We start from the raw sequence: 21,573 nt of genomic DNA, 5'->3' as shown, positions 1-21,573 counted from the left end.
ATTGTCAGTTATGTTTGATATTAACAAGTCAATTTACAATGAGAAGGTAACACGCGTGACAACTTTTAGGATAGAATTTACACGAAGCAAAAAATGACTATTGGTCAAGTACAATGTATCATTTATCACGCGGTATAATTATCATATAGAATACATTCTCCAAGTTTCTCATTATAATAGGCGAGAGAGATATTTGTTGCAAATCGCGAACCTAGCGAATTTGTTTTAAATTCTTCTATTTTGGGATTCAAGGTCCATTCAATAAAATTGAAGAAGGATAACAAGGTGAAAAATAATTTTGAAGGACTTTTATCCTTGCTTATGCTCCAGTGCTTGTGAACAAGGTGAAAGGAAAAATGGAAAAAATAAAAATAAAAATAAAGAAGAAGACGAAAATTTCTAATTTAATGGAGATAATAAAGTGGCAACATTTTTCAATTTGCCTAAAAAGAAAATATATTTTTAATTAACCATCATAATAAAGTTGGAAGGAAATTTCAAAAAAAGTAGAAAAAGAGGGCAGCACTTAAAACGACATCGTCTAGTTGGCGTCCGTTTCCATGGAACGACGTAGTTCAGTCAATATCTTCTTCGTCCCCAGAAGATTAAGGCAAAATTATCTTCCTCTTCGGTCAGCAGCAAGTTCAGCCACCTCCCTGCTTAGCTCGGCTCCACCGTGCGCGGCGGCGCGTGACCGCCACGATGAGCTCCTGCAGGACCCTGGTCCGCGCGTCGCTCTTCTCTCTCGACTCCGGCCGCCGGAGCAGCCACCGCGCCTCGTTCTCTCTCCCTCTCCGGTCCCTGCACTTCCTATCTCCTCCTTCTCGAGGTAAAAAAAGCTTCTTTCCCCCTAAGCACGGCTTCCATTTCTCTCGCCGGAAACCGCCTTTCCGGAACACCTCCGTGAGCGAGCGCGTCGTTGCGATTCGGTGCAGGACTGGGCCTCCTCAGAGCCCCGGGAGGAGCTACGGCGAGACGCCTCGGCTCGATTCCGGGAGCCGTCGCGCTCGAACCGACCGAGGCGTCCGACGAGGATTCGCCGGCCGAGGGCCCGGCGAAGGACGCCGTGGAGCGCTTGCTCATTGACCGCGAGGACGTGACGCAGCTGATGAAGATGGAGCGCAGGCCCGCGGTCGGCGATCCCGGCGGGAGGTGGTTCCCTTACCTGGACAGGTTCAGGTGCGGGGCTTCCCATCTGAGCAGCGGCGAGGTTCTGGAAGCTCTCGATCCGCTCATAATGGACGTGCGGAAGGAGAGGTTCAGGAGCGCGGTGAGGAACCGGAGCTACTCGGTGTGCTTGGTGGTGGAAGGGCTCTGCGACTTCGGGAACGTCTCGGCCGCGTTCCGGTCGGCGGACGCCCTGGGGTTTCAGTCCGTCCACGTCGTGTCGTGCGATAGCTCGAAAAGGTGCTGGGTCGCCTGAGGTGAAAATGGTTCTCTTGTTTAGCTCCTTTGAGCATCAATTGCTGTTTAGTTTGGTGCTTCTCTGCTCGAGGTGGATGACTCTGTCGAATTTTAGTGCAAAAAACTGGACTTTTCTAGCTGCACGGTTTATGCGTCATGTTTTCGATGTCTTCGAGCTGTATCTACGCATTTTTTATGCTCATACATTCTGAATTTCATGTGAAAAACAATGTAATTAACTGATGGGCATATAGGTGAGGGATAATGTCTCAGTTCTCACTGCTAGTTTCACGTTTGAACTTTGAAGTATCTGGCTTCATGGGAGTGACTTCAGAAGTTCAGACACGTAAATTCTGTAGTTAGTTTTGTTTTCCGTAGGTTTTATGTGATTTCTTGGAGAGAACAGTAAATGGTCTGGTGTGAATTGAAAAAAGGATATACTTTGGCTACCTGAATGAGCAAATTTTCGACTGCCTTGCTGTTGCTGCTCTTTGATGTTTCTTCTCCTTTTCTTTAAGAGGACGGATCTGTAAAGTTTCTTCTTTAGTTGTTTCTTCTTCCGTGAGGAATTCGTACCATTGGATTTTGTAAGTTGAATAATCAACTCTGAATATACTTAACAGAATGAGTTTTTATTGTAGGTATAGAGAAAATAGGCATGTCAGCATGGGTGCAGAGAAATGGTTGGACATTGAACTTTGGGACTCAACCCAAGAGTGCTTTAGAGTTCTCAGATCTCGCGGTTATCGAATTGCGACAACTCATTTGGCAACAGATGCGGTATTTGCCGATTCTGCCTCTTCCGTGAATTTCTCCTCTTATAGTAATTGAATACATTTCTTTTACAACTAGCACAGATGAAGTCTTCGGTTATCATAAGCTTGATACTCGAAGCGCAGTTTCCGACAGCAAGAGACTTTATGAAGCTATTGTCACTGAATGACGATATTTTCTTTTTTTGCAGGTGTCCATTTACGATATGGATTGGTCTTATCCCACTGCAATTGTAGTTGGCAATGAGAACAGGTGGTTGTAGTTTTCCTATTTCCTTCATTCATCGTGACAGTTTTGTTGCCTGAACTGGTGTTTTTTCCCTTCCAAGAAAGAAAATTGCCTCTCCTTCTTGTTCACTCTAGAAGCAAAAAATATATCAAGTTTGTCTTTTCACGACATACTAATATGGTCAATTCAGATCAGTAGTTTTTGTTCACAACTACTTGATGTGTCGATTTCTTGGGTTATAATGCCGTTTGATTTTTGGGAACCCAAAAACGCAATATAGCAGAGCTAAAACAATAATGATTGAGAAATATGCTGTCAGTCATGATGTAGTGTCAAGAAGTTGTAGAGGTCCATCTTGCATTTAATCTAGATTGTCATGTTGAGCAAAGCGGCTTGTCTATATACTGTTCAGTGATGTAAAATTGTGCTTCCATTCGTCAACTTGGTTTTGGCCTTCTCGAAATTGGAAGGTGAAACCTGGAATCACCTGAAGCCCTTGTGTATGGGTTCAATTTATGTTACTAGCTCCGAACGGGATCGCTTGTGTATGTCCACAAGTGGAGCAAGCTTATAAAAGTTCAATTGCAGGGGAATTAGTGATGAGGCCCTGCGGTTGTCAGATCTCCATTGCAGCATTCCAATGAAGGGCATGGTGGACTCCTTCAATGTCTCTGTTGCTGCGGGTATTCTGATGCATCATGCGGTTTGTGACAGAACTTCTCGATTGGTATGGCCTTTTCTTTTACCTTCCATAAAATAACTATGAATATTTGCTTCTTCTAAATTGGAACCAGCTCATGGTTGAATTTACAATCTGCCAAATTGTGTCATTTAGTGAAGTCATTATACACTTTGATGTCTTCTAGGAAATTCTTTCAGATTTATTGGTTGTCACTACTTAATTGATCTGTCTGTAAATGTTATATGAAGAAGCTATTATTGAACTCCCTATCTCATTTAGTGCTCCTGTTAACATCTAACATCGGGTTTTCATCTAGTTTTTATTTGTTGGAATACTAAAATCAACTATTGTGAGATATCGACAGGGGTGCCATGGTGATCTGACGACGGAAGAAAGCCAAATCCTGCTTGCAGAATTCTCTCTACGTCACAGCAAGAGTGCCATTAGCATTGCTCATGAATATGCCAGGAGGAGGGATGCAACTCCTGTGTCGAAACTTTGATTGATACATTTAAGTGGGTGTCTTATCATTGTCGTTTGCCCCATCTGTGGCCTCAAAAGCTGAGCAAAATCTCTTCTACAAATTCGCAACGGAGAATTAGGAGACAGGAATCCACCACGACGTAGCATTGAAGTGCCTGGTTGCAAATAGATGAGCTGCTTGGAGCGTAAGATGCTATCTTGCGCTGAAGGAGGCAGACCGCTCTGTAACAGAGCTGCAATTTGGCTCACTTTTGTCATCCGGCGTCGTCAATTGCCCACGTCAGTTAAAGGAAGCAGCACTGGCAAGTTTTTGAGAAAGGGCAGCTTGTACTCGTCCTATTACATATGGCTTGCACAGAACCCCGATTATATCGTTAACGATATTCACTTACATATTTTTTCATCAGGAAAGACAATATAGCCTTTGACAAGTCTGGCAGAAAATGCTTGCATTTGATTTTAAAAGAGGCGGTGGCTCTTCTTATGGTAATCCAAAATTTCGTGCCCGAATTCCCTCCAGCCCAGAGATGAAGGATCGAAAGTGTCCTGAAGGCTAGACGTGATATGTACATGAAATTTACCTAATGAGTAGTCTCTGCGGTTAAATTGCTGGGGAAACTTTTCAACTCCAGATTGCGCGAATGCAATCTTCCCGGATCATAATAATGGTCAGTAGCCAGTGGCTTGACCCATTGGGCCGTTCTGCCGCTGGAATCTCCACATTTCAATGAACCAAGATATGTCAATTTCGTTCCTTCCATGTGAAATTTCGTATAGAAGTAACAAAAGCCAGACAGAGCCCGGGTCTCTCTGAAATAACAAAAACAATTGTGGATGAACATCCCTACATGTAACTGCCGGCATCACTATAAATACACCATGTAATAATCCCCCTACCAATGATAATTAGACCGGACAAAGAAATCAAGTACAATGGCGGTCCTAATCAATGAGCATCTCCTCATTAGCGGTTTGTATCAGTCCCTTGGAAGGAGGCAAATTCAACCCCTCCCCACGCTTCTTTGATTCTTGGGACCTGACAAACTCTTCGATCCTCGCCTTCAACTCAATGTTGGGAATCAGCATGTCCACATTAAGTTGGGAGCGGTTAAATGGGTCAGTCTGCAATTAAAACTTGATCAGCACAGTGTGGAAAACAGTTGATACAGGCGCAATCAAACTGTCGAGAGAATATTTACGGTATCGCTGAGGAGATGCCTTTGAATCACCGGTCGGTCCACTGTGATCCTCGAAGAAGGTAAAATCACTGGATCCTTCATCAACGTGTACTGAAAAGATTATAGGTGAGATCAGTGGAACAAGAAGGTAGACACAGCTCAACAAGCTGGATCCATTTGCCTATAAAAAAGCTATAACGATGGAGACTGAAGGCTAATCCAGTCCTTACTAATACTGAAATGGATAATTACAAAAGAATTTTACTCCAAAGCTCATTGAATGAAATGAATAACATACTTGAATTGGGTCGAGAAATTCTTCAGGTATCTCTCCAAGAACCTCTTCAGTGTCCATGGCCTCAGTTGCTGCAACTTTAGCTTTTGCACCAAGATCAAGGAACTCCCTCACAACCCTCCCATCTTCACCAATCCTACGAAGAACTTCAGCTGCAGCACCAAACAACTGGCATATTCTCCAAACAGTTGGAATTTGTCAGACTTATGAGTTGGCAATACTAAAATCCATGAAATACCAAAAAGTTTCAATATTTTTCCATTGATGCAATGCTAAAGAAAGCATCCTCAAGATGATAACCTGCTCGTTGTATGATCGACCATCCTTAGAGATGGCAGCAGGGAAGATATTTCCCGAATCACCGCGTGCCAGATGAACATAGATTTGGACAATCTGCAGCCAAACAATGAGAATTAACTAGCAAAATGGTAAAGTTGTTAGCCAACAACACCAACGTCCATGTTCATGTTGAATATTGAAAGGCAACAGTAAATTTGTACTCTTAATCAAAGTACAACCACTTGATTAGAGCTTGCAAGATGATTCAACAATGATCCACTGTATAAGAGCTTTTCCTCCCATTATCTTACTAAACAACTTGTGTCAACCTAGAAATGTAAGGCAATTGAAACATAATTCCTTAACTCTCACGCTTGTCCTTCGACTAGATTAAGCTTGCTAAATCGTTTGGTTATTCACTTCCCACTGACTTTCCATCATTAAATGAATTTAAAAAAGAAAAAATGACGCTGCATCAATGTGTTGGAAGGGAAAAAGTTTGTGGATTCCGACCTGCTTAAGCAAATCTTTTGGACGAAACTCATACTTTTCAGGATCTTTCAGACTAAGAGATTTTCTCTGTGGACCCACAAGTTGCAATAAGAAGTAATTGAGCATGCTGGCTACTCTTTCAACCTGAAATGAAAGGAAACATTCAGCAGATCAAACTTGTAATATGGTTATGCAACAGCTCTTAAGGTAAAACACACTGAAACCACGCAAAATCCTGCAGCTTAAATTGTGGGATGTGAGGAACAACATGCATGTGCACTGATCTTACCATCTCAGGAAGCAAGAAAGGAGCTGTAATTTGTTCTGAAGTAAATGCCAGCAAGCTCACATCTTCATTTGCCAATTTCATGTCAATACGAATTATCTGCCAAGGTGAAACAATGTACATTAAAAGGCATATCTCAACCACCAATTAGGTGAATATATACATCAAAAGGTAAACCCACATTCTCCTGGGAGTGGAATAGGCGAGTTCTTTCCTGCCTCTCTTGAGCTGGTCTACGTTCCCATTCTGTAGTGTTCGACATCTCAGCTTCTAGCGTTTTAAGTTCAAGAATTTTGTTGAGACTTTCATCGAGCAGATAGATGCTATCATTAATCAGGAAGTTCAAGAAATTAAGGTAGACACCCTTTTCCTCTTCTTTGGCAATCTACAATAACAAAAATATGTACAGCATCTCAAACAGACAAGAAAAAACCACAATATCTGTATTGGAGTAAATGAAGAAGCAAGACAATTATCAGTGGATAATGTTGATTCAACCTGTCTCCAAATGTTACGATGACTGGGCACCTGCCACAGGTACTCTAGAAGCTCCGCAATATTATGTCGTATGTTAAACTTGTCATAAAACTGCAAAGAAACAAAACCACAGTAAACTGACAAAATGAGAAATAGTAATTTTGAAATGGGGAGAACATTGGGATATGAATATACAATTATATCTAGATATAGCCAAAAGGATAACAGTGAACAGATCAAAAATCATGAAGTGGCATGTACATTTTATAGATAAATTTTCTTGCTCTGCATTTTTGTTAACACTGGGAGGACTAGATTTGGTGTTACGTGCTATATTCATATGCTCGTCTTGCAACTGAATCTTATGCTTTCTACCTCTTCCATATAGGTAAGGAAGAGAGGAAGAGAAGGGGGGGTAGGCTGTTGGGTTTAGTTTCACTTATATCCATAATGCCTTTTAAGGGGTAATTACCTGCGTATGAGAACCTGTGAACTCTATATCCACATAAAGCTTTAGAAGATTCCTCACAAGATATTGCAGGGAAAGTTGGTGCCCCTCGAAAAGAGATGCTGTAATGGATGAACCACTGCAGAAGATGCAATCAAATCATAGAAGTTATTTATTGAAGATACTGAAGAACGGATTGATAGAGAGAAATTAAAATTACCTCCTGCGAGGCATCCAGCAATTTAAAACTTCGACCATTTTTGCTCTGAGATATGGGTTTCTAACGAATTGTGGACTTGCCATGAACATGATTATAAAGTTCATAAAATCATCCTGCCAAGCAAGAACAGCAAAGGAAATATAGTCAATAAAATGAGCACTCTAAACCTTATAAAGAGACAAGATATACATACCAGCAGGAATCCATCCAAAGCTTTTGGAATCCTTGAAGCAAAAATTAGCAACTCCATCGTATCTTCAACAAAATGCTCAGGCATGCATGCAAATTCCTTAGGGCAGTCTGATGGCAGTGGCATCTTGAACCCACCAACCATATCGACTAACCAAACCACCATTAATCGGTAAAAAGAGAGGGCCCACTGAATAAGGTCTTTATCCTACAATTACACAACAGATAACGTGAGCTAGTTAAACTAAATTGATGATGGGATGAGACCATCATTCTGTATTAGCATGCATGCAAGAAAAGGGACATCTTCACATAATAATAAAATCCTTAGTTTCTCGCAAAGTTTTCATAAAAATCAGATTTGAGCATTATTTCACAAAATTAATGAATGAGCTTGAATGAAAGTCAAAAACCATAGAGAAAGGTTGGGATTACTGTTCAAAGGAGATAATCAACTGCTGTTGCTGTACAGGAAAGAAGTCACAATAACAAGTTCATCCTATTGTTAATGGTTATTCATCCAACTGCTGAAGTTGAGTTGGCTAATAAATTGGATAGCAGACTTACCCTAAGTATCTGAGCTTCATAACAAAGTTTTTCTTGGGAAAAGAGCTCTATTTCCTTTTCAACGCGAGCAATCTCAATATCCACTTGTTGAGAAGGCGCTTGGCCTTGCATGTCTTTTAGTGTGGATAGAGTATCCTCATATCTTGAAATGTCCTGATCAAATCATCATTCGGGCATGTAAGACACAAAAGAAACAGCATTGTGTTACTCATAAACAACTCACATGTGAAAAGTTCTAATTTCTAAAGCCGGATGTAAGCATACGAAACTAAACAATAGCAACAACCACCTGAACAAGATGCTTGAAGTCAGAAAATGCCTTAAGTAGGCCTAGATTAAGCACCCTTGCAGTCATAAAGAAGCATTCGCATATAAATGGATACTTCGCCCTTTCAGTACCACTTGATTGTCCACTGCCAGAGCTGGTGGCCTCTTGAGACTGTAACAACCGATTTTGACCCTCATTATGTTCACCTGACTTAATATTCTTCTCAGTATCACCTTTATTAATCCATTCAGCAACTTCTTCTGAGGATGCATGCAGGGCAGTCAAGGGTCTGAAGTAGTTGAGAAGCAACAATTAGCAGGAATATTTAAAGAAAAAGGAAACCAATCAGACAATTATAAATGTGAAATGGCCATTACCTCCAATCCAAACGGTTGCTATAGAATACATATTTCGGATCAATTTTATCCTTCTTTGACAAATCCCTATCTATAAATGGTTCGCAAAGTTGAAGCATCACAGCACTGAGATTTACGAACATGCCTGAACTTGCACAGGACATCGGATCAACCTGATACAGAAATAATGGCAAAGCAAAAATCAGGAGAGCAGGAACAAATAACAGGCCAACTTACAGAACGGCCTAAGCTTGTTCGCCATGCATGATTTCAGCCATTACCACTCTGTCAAGGTGCATGAAAGAAGGGAAGATTTTACCTGTATATGAGCCCTTGAGGCATTTTTGTTGATAACCTCTGCAAGATACTCCAGGACACTATCCCGAGTTTCAGCATTTTTAAGGAGAGAGAGAAGAACTTCCTTCAGACCAGTGTATAAGTTGTTCATGACAGTCTTGATTGTGGTGAAGGAAGATAGTAAATCAGTTGGCCGTCTTGTTGATGCTTCTGAAAAGCACTGCTCGCTGGTATTTTAAGAGAATCACGCATCACAACAGAATATAAAAGTCTTGAAAACAAATCAAGGGACAAAGGCAGCAGATAAGTCCTTTTTTGTTAAATAATTTTGGGGGGACATAGTACAAGTGATCTTAAGAAGTTTCCCATAAAAAGTTCAGAACACAATATAATAACATGCATAAAAGGAAATGTATTAGCAGAGCATTCTTCAAAGTTGGACAACTTCTAGTTGGATGACTACCAAAACCATTTCTTTATCACAGCTGGATTAATAATTAAGAGATGTGTCCGAACTGCAAACACTTTAACCAACATCAATAAGATTGAGTTGATAGAATCTTACATGGATGAAAACTGAAAGAGTCCTGTTGAAAATCAGGCCTATTTACTTCACATCTGATGTTACAAGATAAACATGATGCTGAGGTACTTATGCACCGCCCCAGTATCAACAAGTTTTTCAGTGTTTGCAGCTTCAAGATACTTTTTCCAGTCAATTTACGTTTCTTTTGAATGATCATGGAGCATTAATTCACTATTCGACTGCAAGATAAATGCAAAGTTTGAACCACTAAGAGTCATAAAGTTAACATCGATGAGGTGAATGAAGGCAGCCAACTACAAGAACAAGACTTCTTCCCAATGAAAGCAACGAAGAACAAGGGGAGGGACGACAATAGGACCCAAAAAAGAAGAAGCATTTTCTCACTTCTTGGATAAATGACATGTATCTTCTTATGCTATCGTGTTCCAGTCAACTTTACTTAAAAAGTGAGCCAGCCAACTTCGGCAGCTACCAAAACAAGTCCTCACACTGGCAGCACACAAAGAGTTCCAGAATACACTTCTAATGCGTACTGTGCTACAATTCATTTAGTTATCTCTGCACTTTCAATTGCAGAGAGAGAGAGAGAGAGAGAGATAGACTCGAAAACTGTGAAAACTGTTTGATGCTATGCTACTAAAAAGCGCAGTGCGACAACCAGAGTGAAAATTCAGTGACATCAAGGCTAAAAGATCAAAGAGAGACACAAAAACAAATCGAATCATCATCGCAGACAGACAACAAAAAGTATTAAGCACAACGGCCTCGTTTTCACCTACAAAACAGCCAAGAATTTCCTCACCCCACATCAGGCTGGCTCTTGAATATCGTACGATCAGGCAACGCACTGACGTGAAAGAATGGACCCAAGATGCTAGTCATCTCAATGACACGCCCGTTCAGGTAAGCTCCCTTGGGAATCCACCACGGGTGATTCACCAGCGACATCGCGCCCATCGGGAAGCTCACCAAAAGCATCAACGCCCTCAGCGGCTGCTGGAAATTCCCAAGAGCAGACACCTTAAGCACGCTGCCCCTCAAATCCTCATACAGCTGCTTCAGTATAGGGTCCAGGCTATCGAAATCCGAGTCCCCGAAGAACTCCTCTATGAACCCGGGCGGCGGCTTGACGCCCTCGCTGGTGCTGCCGAACCCCTCCACCGTGCTCGCCACCTTGCCGAAAACGTACGGCAACAGGGGCGAAACGTTCGATTTACTCGCGCCGCCGCCGAACATCTCGGGATTCCCCAGATGGATCCTACAATACGACACCGCCAGCTTCTTCGCCTGCCTCACCACCTCCTCCATCTCCGCCTTCACGCTCTTATCCTTCATTGAGCCGATCTTCCTGCCCTCGTCGGACGCGCGGCTGTAGCACCCGGTCAGGTACTGGAACGGGGGCTCCGCGTTCGGGAAGCTGCCGGAGAGGCGATCGATGAGGACCCGCTCCATCAAATCGCGGGAGAGCCGCAGCTCCTTGCCCTCGCTGAGGACCTCCGCGGCCGTGAGCTCCAGGTACACGATCCGGGGGTCGGCCTCGGGGGAGGGGGCGCCGGCGAGAGTGACGAGGAATATCTTGCGCAGGATGATGTCCTCGATCTCCTGCGGCGATCGCTGGGGCTTCGGGGTCGCCATGATCGGAGAAAGGAGGAAGCTTTTTCCCGCCCGCTTCCGATGCAGAGAGGGTTTTCGGGCGGAAGCGAAAGCGAAGCGCAAGCTGAGGAGGATCAGTGGGGAAATCGAGATACTCGAATTGGGAGAGGGAGAGAGAGAATGGAGGAAAAGTTACCGTTTTTATGAGGGGGAGTGATGGAAATAGATGAGGTTTCAGGTGGAGCTAGCGAGCTGGAGGAGGAGTTCGCGATTTTCCCATGGATTTTCTCGAGAAAATTGAGTCTCTCTCTCTCTCTCTCTCCGTCGCTCGGAAGAAGGAAGAAGACTTGGGAGGGACGAAACAGAAAGTCGAGGATGACGTGGATTTATGGCCAAAAACGACGCCGCTTTTGCTTTCCGCTCGGATGGGCTGCCGTCATGGAGCGACCTGCGGTGGAGAAAAAGGGGATTTGGACTTCCGCGTTCAAAAAGACCTGATCACGAGCCTAACGACCGTGCCCGAATCATGAGGCTAGAAGCGTCGACGGGCAAGGTCCGGATGAACCCGGTCCGTCTATACTTAATTATCGTTATAAGAAAGTGTGGAGTTTTATTCAATTTCAAGCGAGTTGAATAAGAATTCAATAATTCTTTATGCTCTTGTTTTCAATTCTTCGAAAGGAATTGATTTTCCAGAGGAATGAAATTTTTTTTTTTTTGTGGGGGTGCTAACACTGATACTCTCTTGTTTTCTTATGAGGGTTCAACTTATCATTCACCAAATTGCTCAAATTAATCAAGAGAAGAAATTTCTTATTCAATCATCGAAATAATTTGTTCCCCAATTTTTCTCCATTTCACGCATTCAACCCGATCGGCTCCACTGGGGATCTCCAAGAGACTTCCGGCGAGCAAGAATTCAGCACGTCCCGAGGCGATTCATCGATGATTAGAGGAACGGAAGAGACTGGGCAATCTGGTTATTCGAGGTGATCGTGTGGCCTTAGTGACATGAACATCGCGGCATACTGCAGGAGATTGCGCCGCCCGCTTCCGCCGTCTTCCGACGCCGGGCTCATCGGGCCCCGGGTCCTCAGCCTGTGACGGCGCCAAGCGAGCTGGATATTCACCGCGGCCCAGGTGCGCCAGTTGGATGAGTAGTACCTCGCTCTCCATTTGAGCCTCTCGTTCAGAAACTTGTAGCGGAAGTGGTCGGTAATGTACCGGAGGCTGTCGGCATCCAGGCCAAACGCCTCTATAGAGTCCATACACTCGAATGTCGCGGACGAGGCTGGACGTCGGTCTATGAACGGGCGCCGCAGGCACCAGGACAAGAGCTCGTCGCCCAGGAAGCCGCCGGGCTCGAGCAAGCTCGTCGCCACCATTCCTTTGCTCAGGCCTTGCATGCGTTTGATGCGTCCGCGCAGAATGAACACAATCCTCTGCACGGGGTCGCCTTCCCGAATGATCTGGCGGATCAGGGAGAGAAAATCTTTAGTCATTCCGGATTCGTTTTGGTGGCAAATTGAAAGGAAGCTCTGCGACTGTGGGAAAGTGTTACCTTCTCATCTCTAGAGAAGACGAGGGGCTTGACGCGGTCGCAGATGTTGTCCAGAATAAGATCATCCAAGTTGTGAAAAAGCGGCACCTGAACAGCAGAATGACAAGCCGGAGATGATTTGAAGAAAGCGGTCCGGTCCGGATACAGAGTATTTCAACGCGATGGAGGAAGAAGCAGTGTAAATTAGAGCAGTTCGAAGAGCAGAAGGCGTGTTGCAGTTCTTTCATCTGTCAACGCAGCAAAGTCGATGCGAATCGGGTTATTACCTTCATGATGAGGTCCAGGCAAAGATAGCGCTTGATGTCCCGCCGTAGCCCCTCCGGCAACTCTTTTATCAGTTCCATCTCGTCTTCCCCTCCCATCGTCGTCCACCTCTGGTGCTCGTAATGGCGCACCCTCTGCCTCAAATGGGAGGGCAGCTGCCTCCGCCGCATCCACCATTCCATGTCGCGGCACCTCAGCTGCATTTTTCTCTTCTTCGCCATGACAGCATGCAGAAACACCTTTTCGAGCAAACAATCAGAGTTCTCATTTTGGATTATGACTTCGCAATGCGAGGATGGGCTAACGAGTAATGTCTCTAACTGATCATACCTGGATATTTCCGATTAAAAGAGTGAACAGAAGTAGCCCACTGAGGACGATGCATATACTGAATACCACCTCCATCCAGTGGCTCGTAGGCTCCAGATCATTACCAAAAGTGCTGCAATTACAACAACCGTTTAGACATTCACCTCCAACATACTTCCGCAAACTTCGAGTCTCGATTATCAAAGGAGGAAAGATAAATTGCGAGTCTAGATAATATGGTGCTCAAGCAACAGCACTACAGAAGCATTTATAAGCAAAGATGTGCGATTTAATTGCAGTATGAGATCAGATAAGCAGAAAAGCGAGTGCAAACTAGTGATGTATATCGTCTGCGAGTGCCAACCATATAAAGGGACTGTAACCGAGAAGTCACCTGAGGGTCATCAGACCCCAAAAAATGGGATAAAGGATCTTCACAACTACGGAGTCGCTGGAAATGACCGGAAGAGCCCACTGGTAGATCCCGTAGTGAAATGGTCCGTTCTTATCTAAGCACAATGGCTTTCTGGCCATAGCAGCTGTCCTATTTCCGCCACACTCGTCCCCTATTGTGCCGGCAGGTAACAAAAGTTGGTAGCAGACCTCCTCAGCGCAAGACAGAGAGAAATCGCAGTTAACATTTCTCTCACACTGTTGTCGGAGACATGAAGCCACTCGCTGTATTGCTAGGACGTACCAGCACCCGCCAGCTACCTGCGAGCAGGTCGTGTTCGTTATATATTCTCCAAGAATGGATCCACATTTGGTAAGGAGATGTGCTTCTAACCGATCAGAGCAAGTTCTGTGTTTTCTGTTCAGAAACAACTAGAATAAACCATTGAACATGCAGGAATAAGCTTACATCAGGAAACTAAACTTCAATTCTTGATTCATTTCTTTACCCAGTCTTCATGAATTAGCTGCGTATACAGCTGGTTGGTCTAGTAATTAGGAAAATGGACTTTTAGTACCCTATGATGGTAAGACTTCCAGGCCTTCCCGGTGGATGAAAATCAACTCTAGACACGTGTCAACTCACAGGGCTACAGCTGCTTCAGAGGATTTCTTGAATCTGCTTTTGCACAGGGGCAAATCAAGATTCCTTCACCGACGCAATTTGAAGGCTGGAAAGTTTTATATAGGGCATGGACATGCTAGAAAATAAAGTGGGTAACTGTTGCAGAACAGCAAAACAAGATAACCATCTGGTCATTCGATGCAAAAGTTGATGAGGGGACCACGCATTCCGTGCCAGATGGCGAAAGGGACTTACATGAGAAGCGATGAAGTAGGCGATGAGATTGAGGCCGAAGCCCCACCAGATGGTGCCGAAGATGTAGCCCGTGACCTTCTGCATCCTCCTCATCAGGCAGATGCTGTGGTAGACCTTGGGAAGGAACTGGAACAGGAAGATGAGGAGGAGTATGGTCATGATAAGTTTGATCTTCTCTTCCCGGATCAGCTTTGGCACCACCAGCCAGAACACGGCCTGCAACGAGGGGCAGAAATGAGCGAAGAAAGACGTCAGTAAAGGGGTGGAAAAAAGTTGTTCAAAAAAAAAGGGGGGTGGAAAAACGCCCCCACCGACGAAGCGAGCGGAGCTCGGTGAAAAACCGGAAGTAAAAAGGAATGGCGGCGTGATGAACGTGCGTTAAAAAAAAAAGAGCGAGGCAGTTTTACACGTCCGCAGCCGCTAGACCAGTCGCCCAGTCCCACGTCAGACGCTCGTCACTCTCCGCCAGACTTTCGTTCAGACAGGACCGGACCACCTTCACGCACACTCTTTCACATCGTACTACTGTCAAATTATTAAATTTTTTATCTTCTTCCTCCGTTCAAACGTAAGATGCCACCTCAGTTACGCTTGTTTCCTTTCCGTATTATCATCTCGGAAAAACACATCGTAATGCACGTTAACCTCTCTGAGATTCATACAATGCGGTAACGGAAATTCCCCATCAAGTACATCTGCTGCAGGCTCTCTCTACTGTCCAGAAGCGACAGCTCGAGGAAGAAGGAGTTTTCTTTTTTTGAACAGAGAGGAAGAAGGAGTTGGGGAGTGAGTTTTCCGTGCAATTTGCTCGAATTTGGTCAGGGGGAAATTAAAGGGAGTCGGGTTTTGGAGAGCAGGACCTGGGGAACGGGGAGGATGACGAAGACGTCGAACCAGAAGCCCTTGACGGAGCCGACGTAGTTGGAGGCGATGGCGCGCGCGTCCCAGACGAGCTTCCCGCACCCGACCACCAGCGACTCCCGCGACACGTAGGCCAGCCTGAACTGGAGCCAGAGGTGGAACAGGTGCACAGCGTCCACGCACGTCCGCAGCACCGTCACGATGGCCGCCAGCCCGCCGTCCATGTACAGGCAGGGCGACCCGCCCCGGCCGATGGACAGCGCGTAGAAGAAGAGCGGGTCCACCGCCAGCGCCATCCCGCGCGCCAGCAGGAACCCCCGGTTCCACCGCTGCACCCGCTTGCTCCGCGGGTCCAGCACCCGCCCGAACGGCCCGCGCTGCTGCTGCCCCCCGCGGCGGCCGGCGCCCTTCCCCGCCCCGGGCCCGGCCCTGGCCTGGATGGGGACGAGGGAGGAGCCCGCGGAGGCCTCCCACTCGGGCTGCTCGTGGGCCCGGTCGCAGCTGGTGGAGTGGAACACGGGGACTCCTACCTGCGTGCACGCGTAGCACTCGATGGAGTGGGACACCGGGTTCTCGTCGCCGGACGATCCTCCGCCGCCGCCGCCACCGTCGCCGCCCGGCCCCGGCAGCAGCCCCAGCTGGCGCCCAATCCACCTGCGGCCAACACAAAATCAGAGGAACGAACGTCAAGCTCCAGCCCACCACCGCAAGCGGCATCACATTCCTTCAGCTAAACGGAACTTTCCCACATAGGAGAGAGAGAGAGAGAGAGAGAGACCTTGGGAGAAAGAAGAGGAAGGCGGGACGAGGAGGCATGGCGGAGGGTGATGAACCATGGAAGAGAGAGAGAGAGAGAGAGAGATGGTGGAGAAGGTCGAGCAGGCGGTCGGGGGTGGAAGAGGGAGAGGGGAGGAGGCGTATTTGATTTTGTTGGAGGGACAATAATAGAGGCGAGTGTCCCGTAGCTAATGAAGAGTGGGGAAGGCCACGAGGTGGGCCGCCCGAGAGTGGGTGGTTCCCACCGCCCGCCCCGCCCCGTCCCGACCGAAGCTAAGCCAACCACGCCCTCGGCCGCACACGAAATTATTAGGACCACGTAGAGAGAGAGACAGAGAGAGGCCTTTTGTGCCCACCTTTTATTTCCCCTTCGGAATCGACTGGTTCGAGTGCCTAGATTGGATCAGATTGGAGTTGAAAATACGGTTGGATCGTGATCCTCGCCAAGCAGTTGAACTATAGAGAAGACGCGAGTTCCTGCACGCGCGAAATTGTGGGCATGGGAAAACCAGATTGTCAAAATGTTGATGGATGTTATTTTGATTGGAAAAATTACCAACGTAATCATGACAATGCCGTATTAATTTTTTTAATTTTGATTAATTTAGTCATATTTTTTTGACAATTTGCTTTTTAATTCTAGACCTTTCAATTATGTAAATTTCTTTTTATCAAATTTTATCAATTTAATTCTAAATTTTGTTATAATTTGTCAATAGAGTTCGTATAGCTAGTTTTCATTGGAAATCATTAACAGTGTAATTTAGTCAGCATCAACTATCCTAACGGCCCTCATTAGATCCAGGGGGACTTATGCCTAGGTGAGACTACCCTCGCCTCGCTAGCCACTCGGCAATGGCCAATTGAGTGAAAAAGAAAAGAAAAAAATTGAGAATATTAAAAAAAAATTGCAAAAATTGTTAGCTTCAGCGATTTCTGATCAAAATTAGTTAGAATGACCAAATTAGCAAATCGTCAAAATATTCATGACTACGTTGGTCAAATTAAAAGATTTTAGAATGAAGTGGCACAAATATAATAAGTTTAGAACTCTTCTTATATATATATATTCCCATCCCCTCATCCGATCTCTAAATTTCAATCATCCATTCACCATGGGATTGATCGGAGGGGCATCTAAGCACTTTTGGATGTCAGCATATACTAATTGCTCCCCCGCACTCCACCCCCACCCCCTATTTGAGTTAGGCTGGAAGGAATTGGCAGAATTTTGTTAGGTCCCAATGAGGGGGGAATCCGGGGCTCGAGAATAGGTTTGCCAGAAGAAACAAATCTAAATGACATCAAATCATTTTTAAGGCCGAGGTCCTGCACCATCATCATCCGGATGCATGGTTTAGCGTCAAATGTTGTCAAATGGCATTATTGTCGGCGGAGCAGCACAATCCATCTAAAGAACCAAGAACCCGCCAATCATCGGAACTGCACGACTTGAGGCGAAAGGGATCCGAGTCGAAATCAGCTTAGCCCGGGCTCAGACCTCCCTCGTTTCTCGTTTGATCAAATGCAAAATCTCAACGAGAGGATTTCCCTGGTTTTTTACCTTCGTTTCGCGGTTCGGCATTCCACGTAAGGATCCTACAACACAAACATAAGAAAAAGTACCGAAAAAAGTCAGTAACCATATCGCATTAAGACCAATTCGGCCATAAATTTTCATTTAATCATAAATCTTTTTTTTTTCAAATGACCGGCAAAGGATGCCAAAGCTCAATAGTATTGGCAAGGCGTTGGTGGCCACAGAGAACCTGCCATCGCCTGCCACTGTCAAGGCTAACCCTTCGCACATAGCCTTGCTAGCCAGAGGAAAGGCCACCTTCACCCTTGGTTGACGACACTCGCCGGCCATAATGGCCAAAAAAAGATAAGAAGGAAAATAGAAGGGACAAATTAATAAGAAATCAAAAAAAAAAAAAAAATCCACATTAGCAATAATTATGTTACGTAAGATGGTTGATATCCATATCACCAATTTCTTGTGGATGGACTCAATTAGTAAAAATGTGAAAGAAAAAATTGGGACTAAATTAATCTAATCGAAAGGTTTAAAATTGAATTGTATTTTAAGACTTTTTAAGTATTTTTCCTCGTTGTGCACTCAACCCCACAGGCACCTCACTACTTTGGCGTTTAGGCGATGCCAACTATTCAAGTAAAGCAAACTCTCGCGAGCACATGTTTTTTCAGCTTGTACCTATGTCTTGGTAAATGAATGGTGCCCCCGACGTTCGAGTTTCATGGATGGGCAAGAGGCTCCACACATGTACTTGAGAGCAAAATCGTAGTACTTAACAACAGACGTCCGTTCAAATAATTTTGAAGCTGGAGGATAGGCAACCGCACGTGGCCCCTCCTTTTAGCCGATACTAAAAGGGGTTGAGCTCAAGACGGGTAAGTTTCAAACTAAGTGCCTAACGCTATCCTATCAAAGTCGACTGATTCTCTTAGGAACCGGCTAAAGTTGAACTAGCCGGCTCTATTGTCGTATAGCCATCATCATACAAAAACATACCATATGAAAAATATGTGAGCAACTGTTAAGGCGTTGTTGAATTTCCTGACCTTCTTCTCAATTTCTTCTCCTAGATAGAGTAAGAAAAGCTAAACATAAGTCGGTCCTCGATATAAAATCAAAATCAAATCTATCAAGGCCCGCTCCCCAAATGTTTTCTCCAGACCTACTTGGTCCCCAAGTGAACCGATCGGCCAAGTAAGGTCGGTTCGTCTTGGTTCGGTCTCGAGGATACCTCGAGATCAATCTACCGCCGTATTGCGCCATCGTTCTCAAGTGAATTTTGTCCTAATTTCTATGTAAATCGTCGTATTGCTTAGTAAGCCTTCGCTAAAGAATGATCAGAATCTATTAATCCCTTGATGCTTCTCCAGAGTCGTGAGGCAATCTATGCAATCATTCACCGGACGTTGAAAGGCTTGTCACTCGCATGGCTCCATGTGCGTTTTCGAGATCCATCTGGTCTGGGGTGCGCTTCAATCGTGTTTTTCCTCCATGGTCCCCGTGACTGCCAACCATAGAAAACAAAACGAAACAAAACAACAGTAGAAAGAGGCCAAAAAATAAGAAAGTGACGAGAGAAAGAACCAAAGAGAAACTGCGATTTCTTCCTTGTTTTCATTTTTTTTCCTTTCTTTCTCCCGACGAACGAGTGATTGAGGAAATTGAGGAGGGGGTGTTTCGTCCTCATGGAATCCATGAAAGTGGTTTCTCGCCCCTCTTCTCCCTGTTCCGTTTCGTTTTCTTTTTTCTTTTTAAAATTCGTGGGACACGAGTCAGAGCTTGAATCAGAGTACAAAAAGATAAGATTGTTTATATTAGAATTGTAAAATCGAATCCGTATTGGATGCCTGATTCATTTGTATGAGGCGTTTTCCTGATCGACGGGGTGATTTGGATGGGGTTAGTCGACCATCGAGTTTATCTACCATCTAAGTAACCTCGGCCATGCAATTATAAAAGTTGACAAACGGGAGGAAACATGAGAACCACGAAGCAAAGTGAAGGATCTTTGCTAGGAAGTTAAACGCCATTATTAATGGGAGTGTGCAAAAGAATAGGGAATCACCTAGACCGCCCCAAATTGGCGATTCCAATGGGGATTAGTCTAGTTGTAGGTTCTAGGCGTGGAACCAGTAAAATTATACATGTTTAATTTTACGTTTTGATTTTTCAGATCAAAACCTTAGTGTCCTCTTCACCTCTCTCCATCTCTTGCCTCCCTTTCTCACTGTCACTCTTAGTGGCCTCTAGCCTCATTTCTCCCTCTATCACTTTCGCTCTCAGTCACCTTCAATCTCATCGCTCACTCTCAAGTCTTATGCCTTTTTTAAAGTGGAAACATTCAACTGATTCCTTGGACCTATCGAGAAATCGTACTATGTGGTTATACGGAATTAATAGGCGATTCCTATTTTCAATTTTTGTAAACCAATTCATAGTGGGTGACTCCCAATTCCAGGAAACCACCCACCTAGAATCAATCACCTCTAATTACTAGGGCATGCCTAATTAGACAATCATAAAGAGAGAAACTTCCATGCTCGGATTAGCCGCCTATCCGGTTTACCGTATCTAAATAATTCTTATCGTATAATATCAAAAAACGATAACGACAAGAAGACACGTGTGAAGTAAGAAGCCGAGCAAGAGGATCTCCTAGATCTACACTAGGAAAGCCAAACGTGGCTGTTCCAATACGTCTAATCAGACAAGCATGAAGGGGAATTTGAGTGCTTAAGGGAGGTGATTAGAAGAAATCGCACGCTAATCCACCAAAACATGAGCACGTAGATTGTCAATCTTACGCTGGACCAGATGTACGGTCCGAGATGTGCGTCGCTTTAGGACAACGATGTCCACGAGGACGAGCCGGTGGGACCCAAAGGGGCGTACGGACAGGGGTGACGAGGGCGGGATCGGTTTTGTTGCGGGCGCTGTCCGTTTTCTTACGGTTTTGGGGTCGGCCGAGGGGTGTTGCGTGAGGCATGCCATCTTTCTATTCCGAGACGTGGATTGCGCCATCATCTAGAAAATGTATTCTCTTTTCTTTATGTTGGATTACCTACCGTAAACGGATAGGTGCTGAGGGCCCGTAAAAGTGGAGTGCTTTTATGATCTCTCGTCTTGCATATCAAAAAGAAATTCAGGATTCGAATGGGTCGAGATTAAGTCGAACTAGAGGACGAAGTATTCTAAGAAAAGAGACTCGATTCAGTTGATGTCCTAATAAAAACGCGTGCCAGATCAAGTAGGGTAGGTGAGAGAAGTTAGTTGGGAGCCCATTCGAGCTTTTCCAATTGTTTAGTGATGCAAAACCACTAGCTTAAATTGGTTAGTTTACCATTTTTGCCTCGAAAAAAAAAATCCTAATGAAAGAAAAAGAAAAGGAAAATTTAACCCTTTGAAAATATTTATGTGATATATTATTTGAGATAATTTTAACTAGGTAAAAGGATGGGGATGGGCAGCCGGTACTAACCAATCACATTTGGATGCTATTATAAAGTCGGTCACACGTACCAAATGTGCAGTTTTATGAGTCATCCAGTAGAAGATATGCCCCTTTATTATTAAACCTACCATCTTGCCCCTTTATTATTAAACCTACCATCTTGCCGAGGGGTGAGTAATAAGGCCCGATCAAACTGAGAATCGGTTGGGGAGCGGTCGATTAAGGCGTTGGTCCAATCCCTAGTTTCAAGGAGAATTGGATTGCTCGGATTGAATCAATGATTTTTTTATTTATTTACTATGCAATATTCTTTCCCTTCTCTTCTCATGCATCCTACTCTCCGCTCTTCTATTTCGCCGATCTCAAGAGAATATCATTCGTGAATCTATAGTCTGATCCTATTTGATCCCTTATTTCATGTAATGAGAATCGATCTTTTTGATTTGGTTTTCAATTGTTGGGTGGGATTAGATTAGG

At 44.6% G+C, this 21,573-nt stretch overlaps 3 protein-coding genes across 4 annotated transcripts; 1 reads left to right on the top strand and 2 right to left on the bottom strand.

Moving 5' to 3' along the window:
* The first annotated feature begins 598 nt into the window (after nucleotides 1-598).
* Nucleotides 599-4,038, top strand: LOC104419399 (tRNA (guanosine(18)-2'-O)-methyltransferase). The gene is made up of 6 exons (XM_010031047.3): nucleotides 599-829; nucleotides 936-1,407; nucleotides 2,046-2,184; nucleotides 2,369-2,430; nucleotides 2,995-3,133; nucleotides 3,453-4,038. The coding sequence occupies exons 1-6, from the start codon at nucleotides 703-705 to the stop codon at nucleotides 3,588-3,590; spliced, it is 1,077 nt and encodes a 358-aa protein (XP_010029349.1). The 5' UTR covers nucleotides 599-702; the 3' UTR covers nucleotides 3,591-4,038.
* A 271-nt stretch (nucleotides 4,039-4,309) lies between these two features.
* Nucleotides 4,310-11,411, bottom strand: LOC104419398 (probable ubiquitin conjugation factor E4). Of its 2 annotated transcripts, XM_010031045.3 has the most exons (17): nucleotides 11,260-11,411; nucleotides 10,273-11,187; nucleotides 8,946-9,150; nucleotides 8,648-8,799; nucleotides 8,292-8,559; nucleotides 8,003-8,155; nucleotides 7,440-7,643; nucleotides 7,247-7,359; nucleotides 7,051-7,165; nucleotides 6,600-6,689; nucleotides 6,283-6,486; nucleotides 6,105-6,200; nucleotides 5,837-5,959; nucleotides 5,345-5,437; nucleotides 5,048-5,212; nucleotides 4,771-4,860; nucleotides 4,310-4,693 (listed from the first exon to the last, which is right to left on the bottom strand). In XM_010031045.3, exons 2-17 carry the CDS (start codon nucleotides 11,103-11,105, stop codon nucleotides 4,514-4,516), a joined length of 3,084 nt encoding a protein of 1,027 aa, XP_010029347.2. In that variant the 5' UTR covers nucleotides 11,106-11,187; nucleotides 11,260-11,411; the 3' UTR covers nucleotides 4,310-4,513. The 2 variants fall into 2 exon arrangements, with proteins under 2 accessions (XP_010029347.2, XP_010029346.2); XM_010031044.3 differs by having other exon boundaries at nucleotides 10,273-11,402.
* Nucleotides 11,412-11,855: 444 nt separating this feature from the next.
* LOC104419397 (cyclic nucleotide-gated ion channel 2) lies at nucleotides 11,856-16,274 on the bottom strand. The gene is made up of 8 exons (XM_010031043.3): nucleotides 16,110-16,274; nucleotides 15,331-15,985; nucleotides 14,471-14,686; nucleotides 13,592-13,911; nucleotides 13,219-13,330; nucleotides 12,891-13,127; nucleotides 12,625-12,711; nucleotides 11,856-12,532 (listed from the first exon to the last, which is right to left on the bottom strand). The coding sequence occupies exons 1-8, from the start codon at nucleotides 16,145-16,147 to the stop codon at nucleotides 12,044-12,046; spliced, it is 2,154 nt and encodes a 717-aa protein (XP_010029345.2). The 5' UTR covers nucleotides 16,148-16,274; the 3' UTR covers nucleotides 11,856-12,043.
* Between the last annotated feature and the right edge of the window lie 5,299 nt (nucleotides 16,275-21,573).

Source organism: Eucalyptus grandis, chromosome 9 (assembly GCF_016545825.1).
Source record: "Eucalyptus grandis isolate ANBG69807.140 chromosome 9, ASM1654582v1, whole genome shotgun sequence".
NCBI lineage: Eukaryota > Viridiplantae > Streptophyta > Magnoliopsida > Myrtales > Myrtaceae > Eucalyptus > Eucalyptus grandis.
The sequence above is the reverse complement of the archived record's forward strand: the minus strand, read 5'-3'. Positions and strand labels throughout refer to the sequence as shown.

Bases quoted from the DNA above. Each gene is read 5' to 3' on its own strand.
- LOC104419397 (XM_010031043.3), bottom strand. From the start codon at position 16,147: ATGCCTCCTCGTCCCGCCTTCCTCTTCTTTCTCCCAAG. The intron at 14,687-15,330 runs GTCCTGCTCTCC...CCCTCGTTGCAG, and splicing joins TCATCCTCCCCGTTCCCCAG to GCCGTGTTCTGGCTGGTGGT. The intron at 12,533-12,624 runs GTAACACTTTCC...CTGATCCGCCAG, and splicing joins TCTTCTCTAGAGATGAGAAG to ATCATTCGGGAAGGCGACCC.
- LOC104419398 (XM_010031045.3), bottom strand. From the start codon at position 11,105: ATGGCGACCCCGAAGCCCCAGCGATCGCCGCAGGAGATCGAGGACATC. The intron at 8,560-8,647 runs GTAATGGCCATT...CAACTACTTCAG, and splicing joins AGCAACCGTTTGGATTGGAG to ACCCTTGACTGCCCTGCATG. The intron at 4,861-5,047 runs GTATGTTATTCA...TAATCTTTTCAG, and splicing joins AATTTCTCGACCCAATTCAA to TACACGTTGATGAAGGATCC.
- LOC104419399 (XM_010031047.3), top strand. From the start codon at position 703: ATGAGCTCCTGCAGGACCCTGGTCCGCGCGTCGCTCTTCTCTCTCGAC. The intron at 830-935 runs GTAAAAAAAGCT...GATTCGGTGCAG, and splicing joins CCTATCTCCTCCTTCTCGAG to GACTGGGCCTCCTCAGAGCC. The intron at 3,134-3,452 runs GTATGGCCTTTT...AGATATCGACAG, and splicing joins GTGACAGAACTTCTCGATTG to GGGTGCCATGGTGATCTGAC.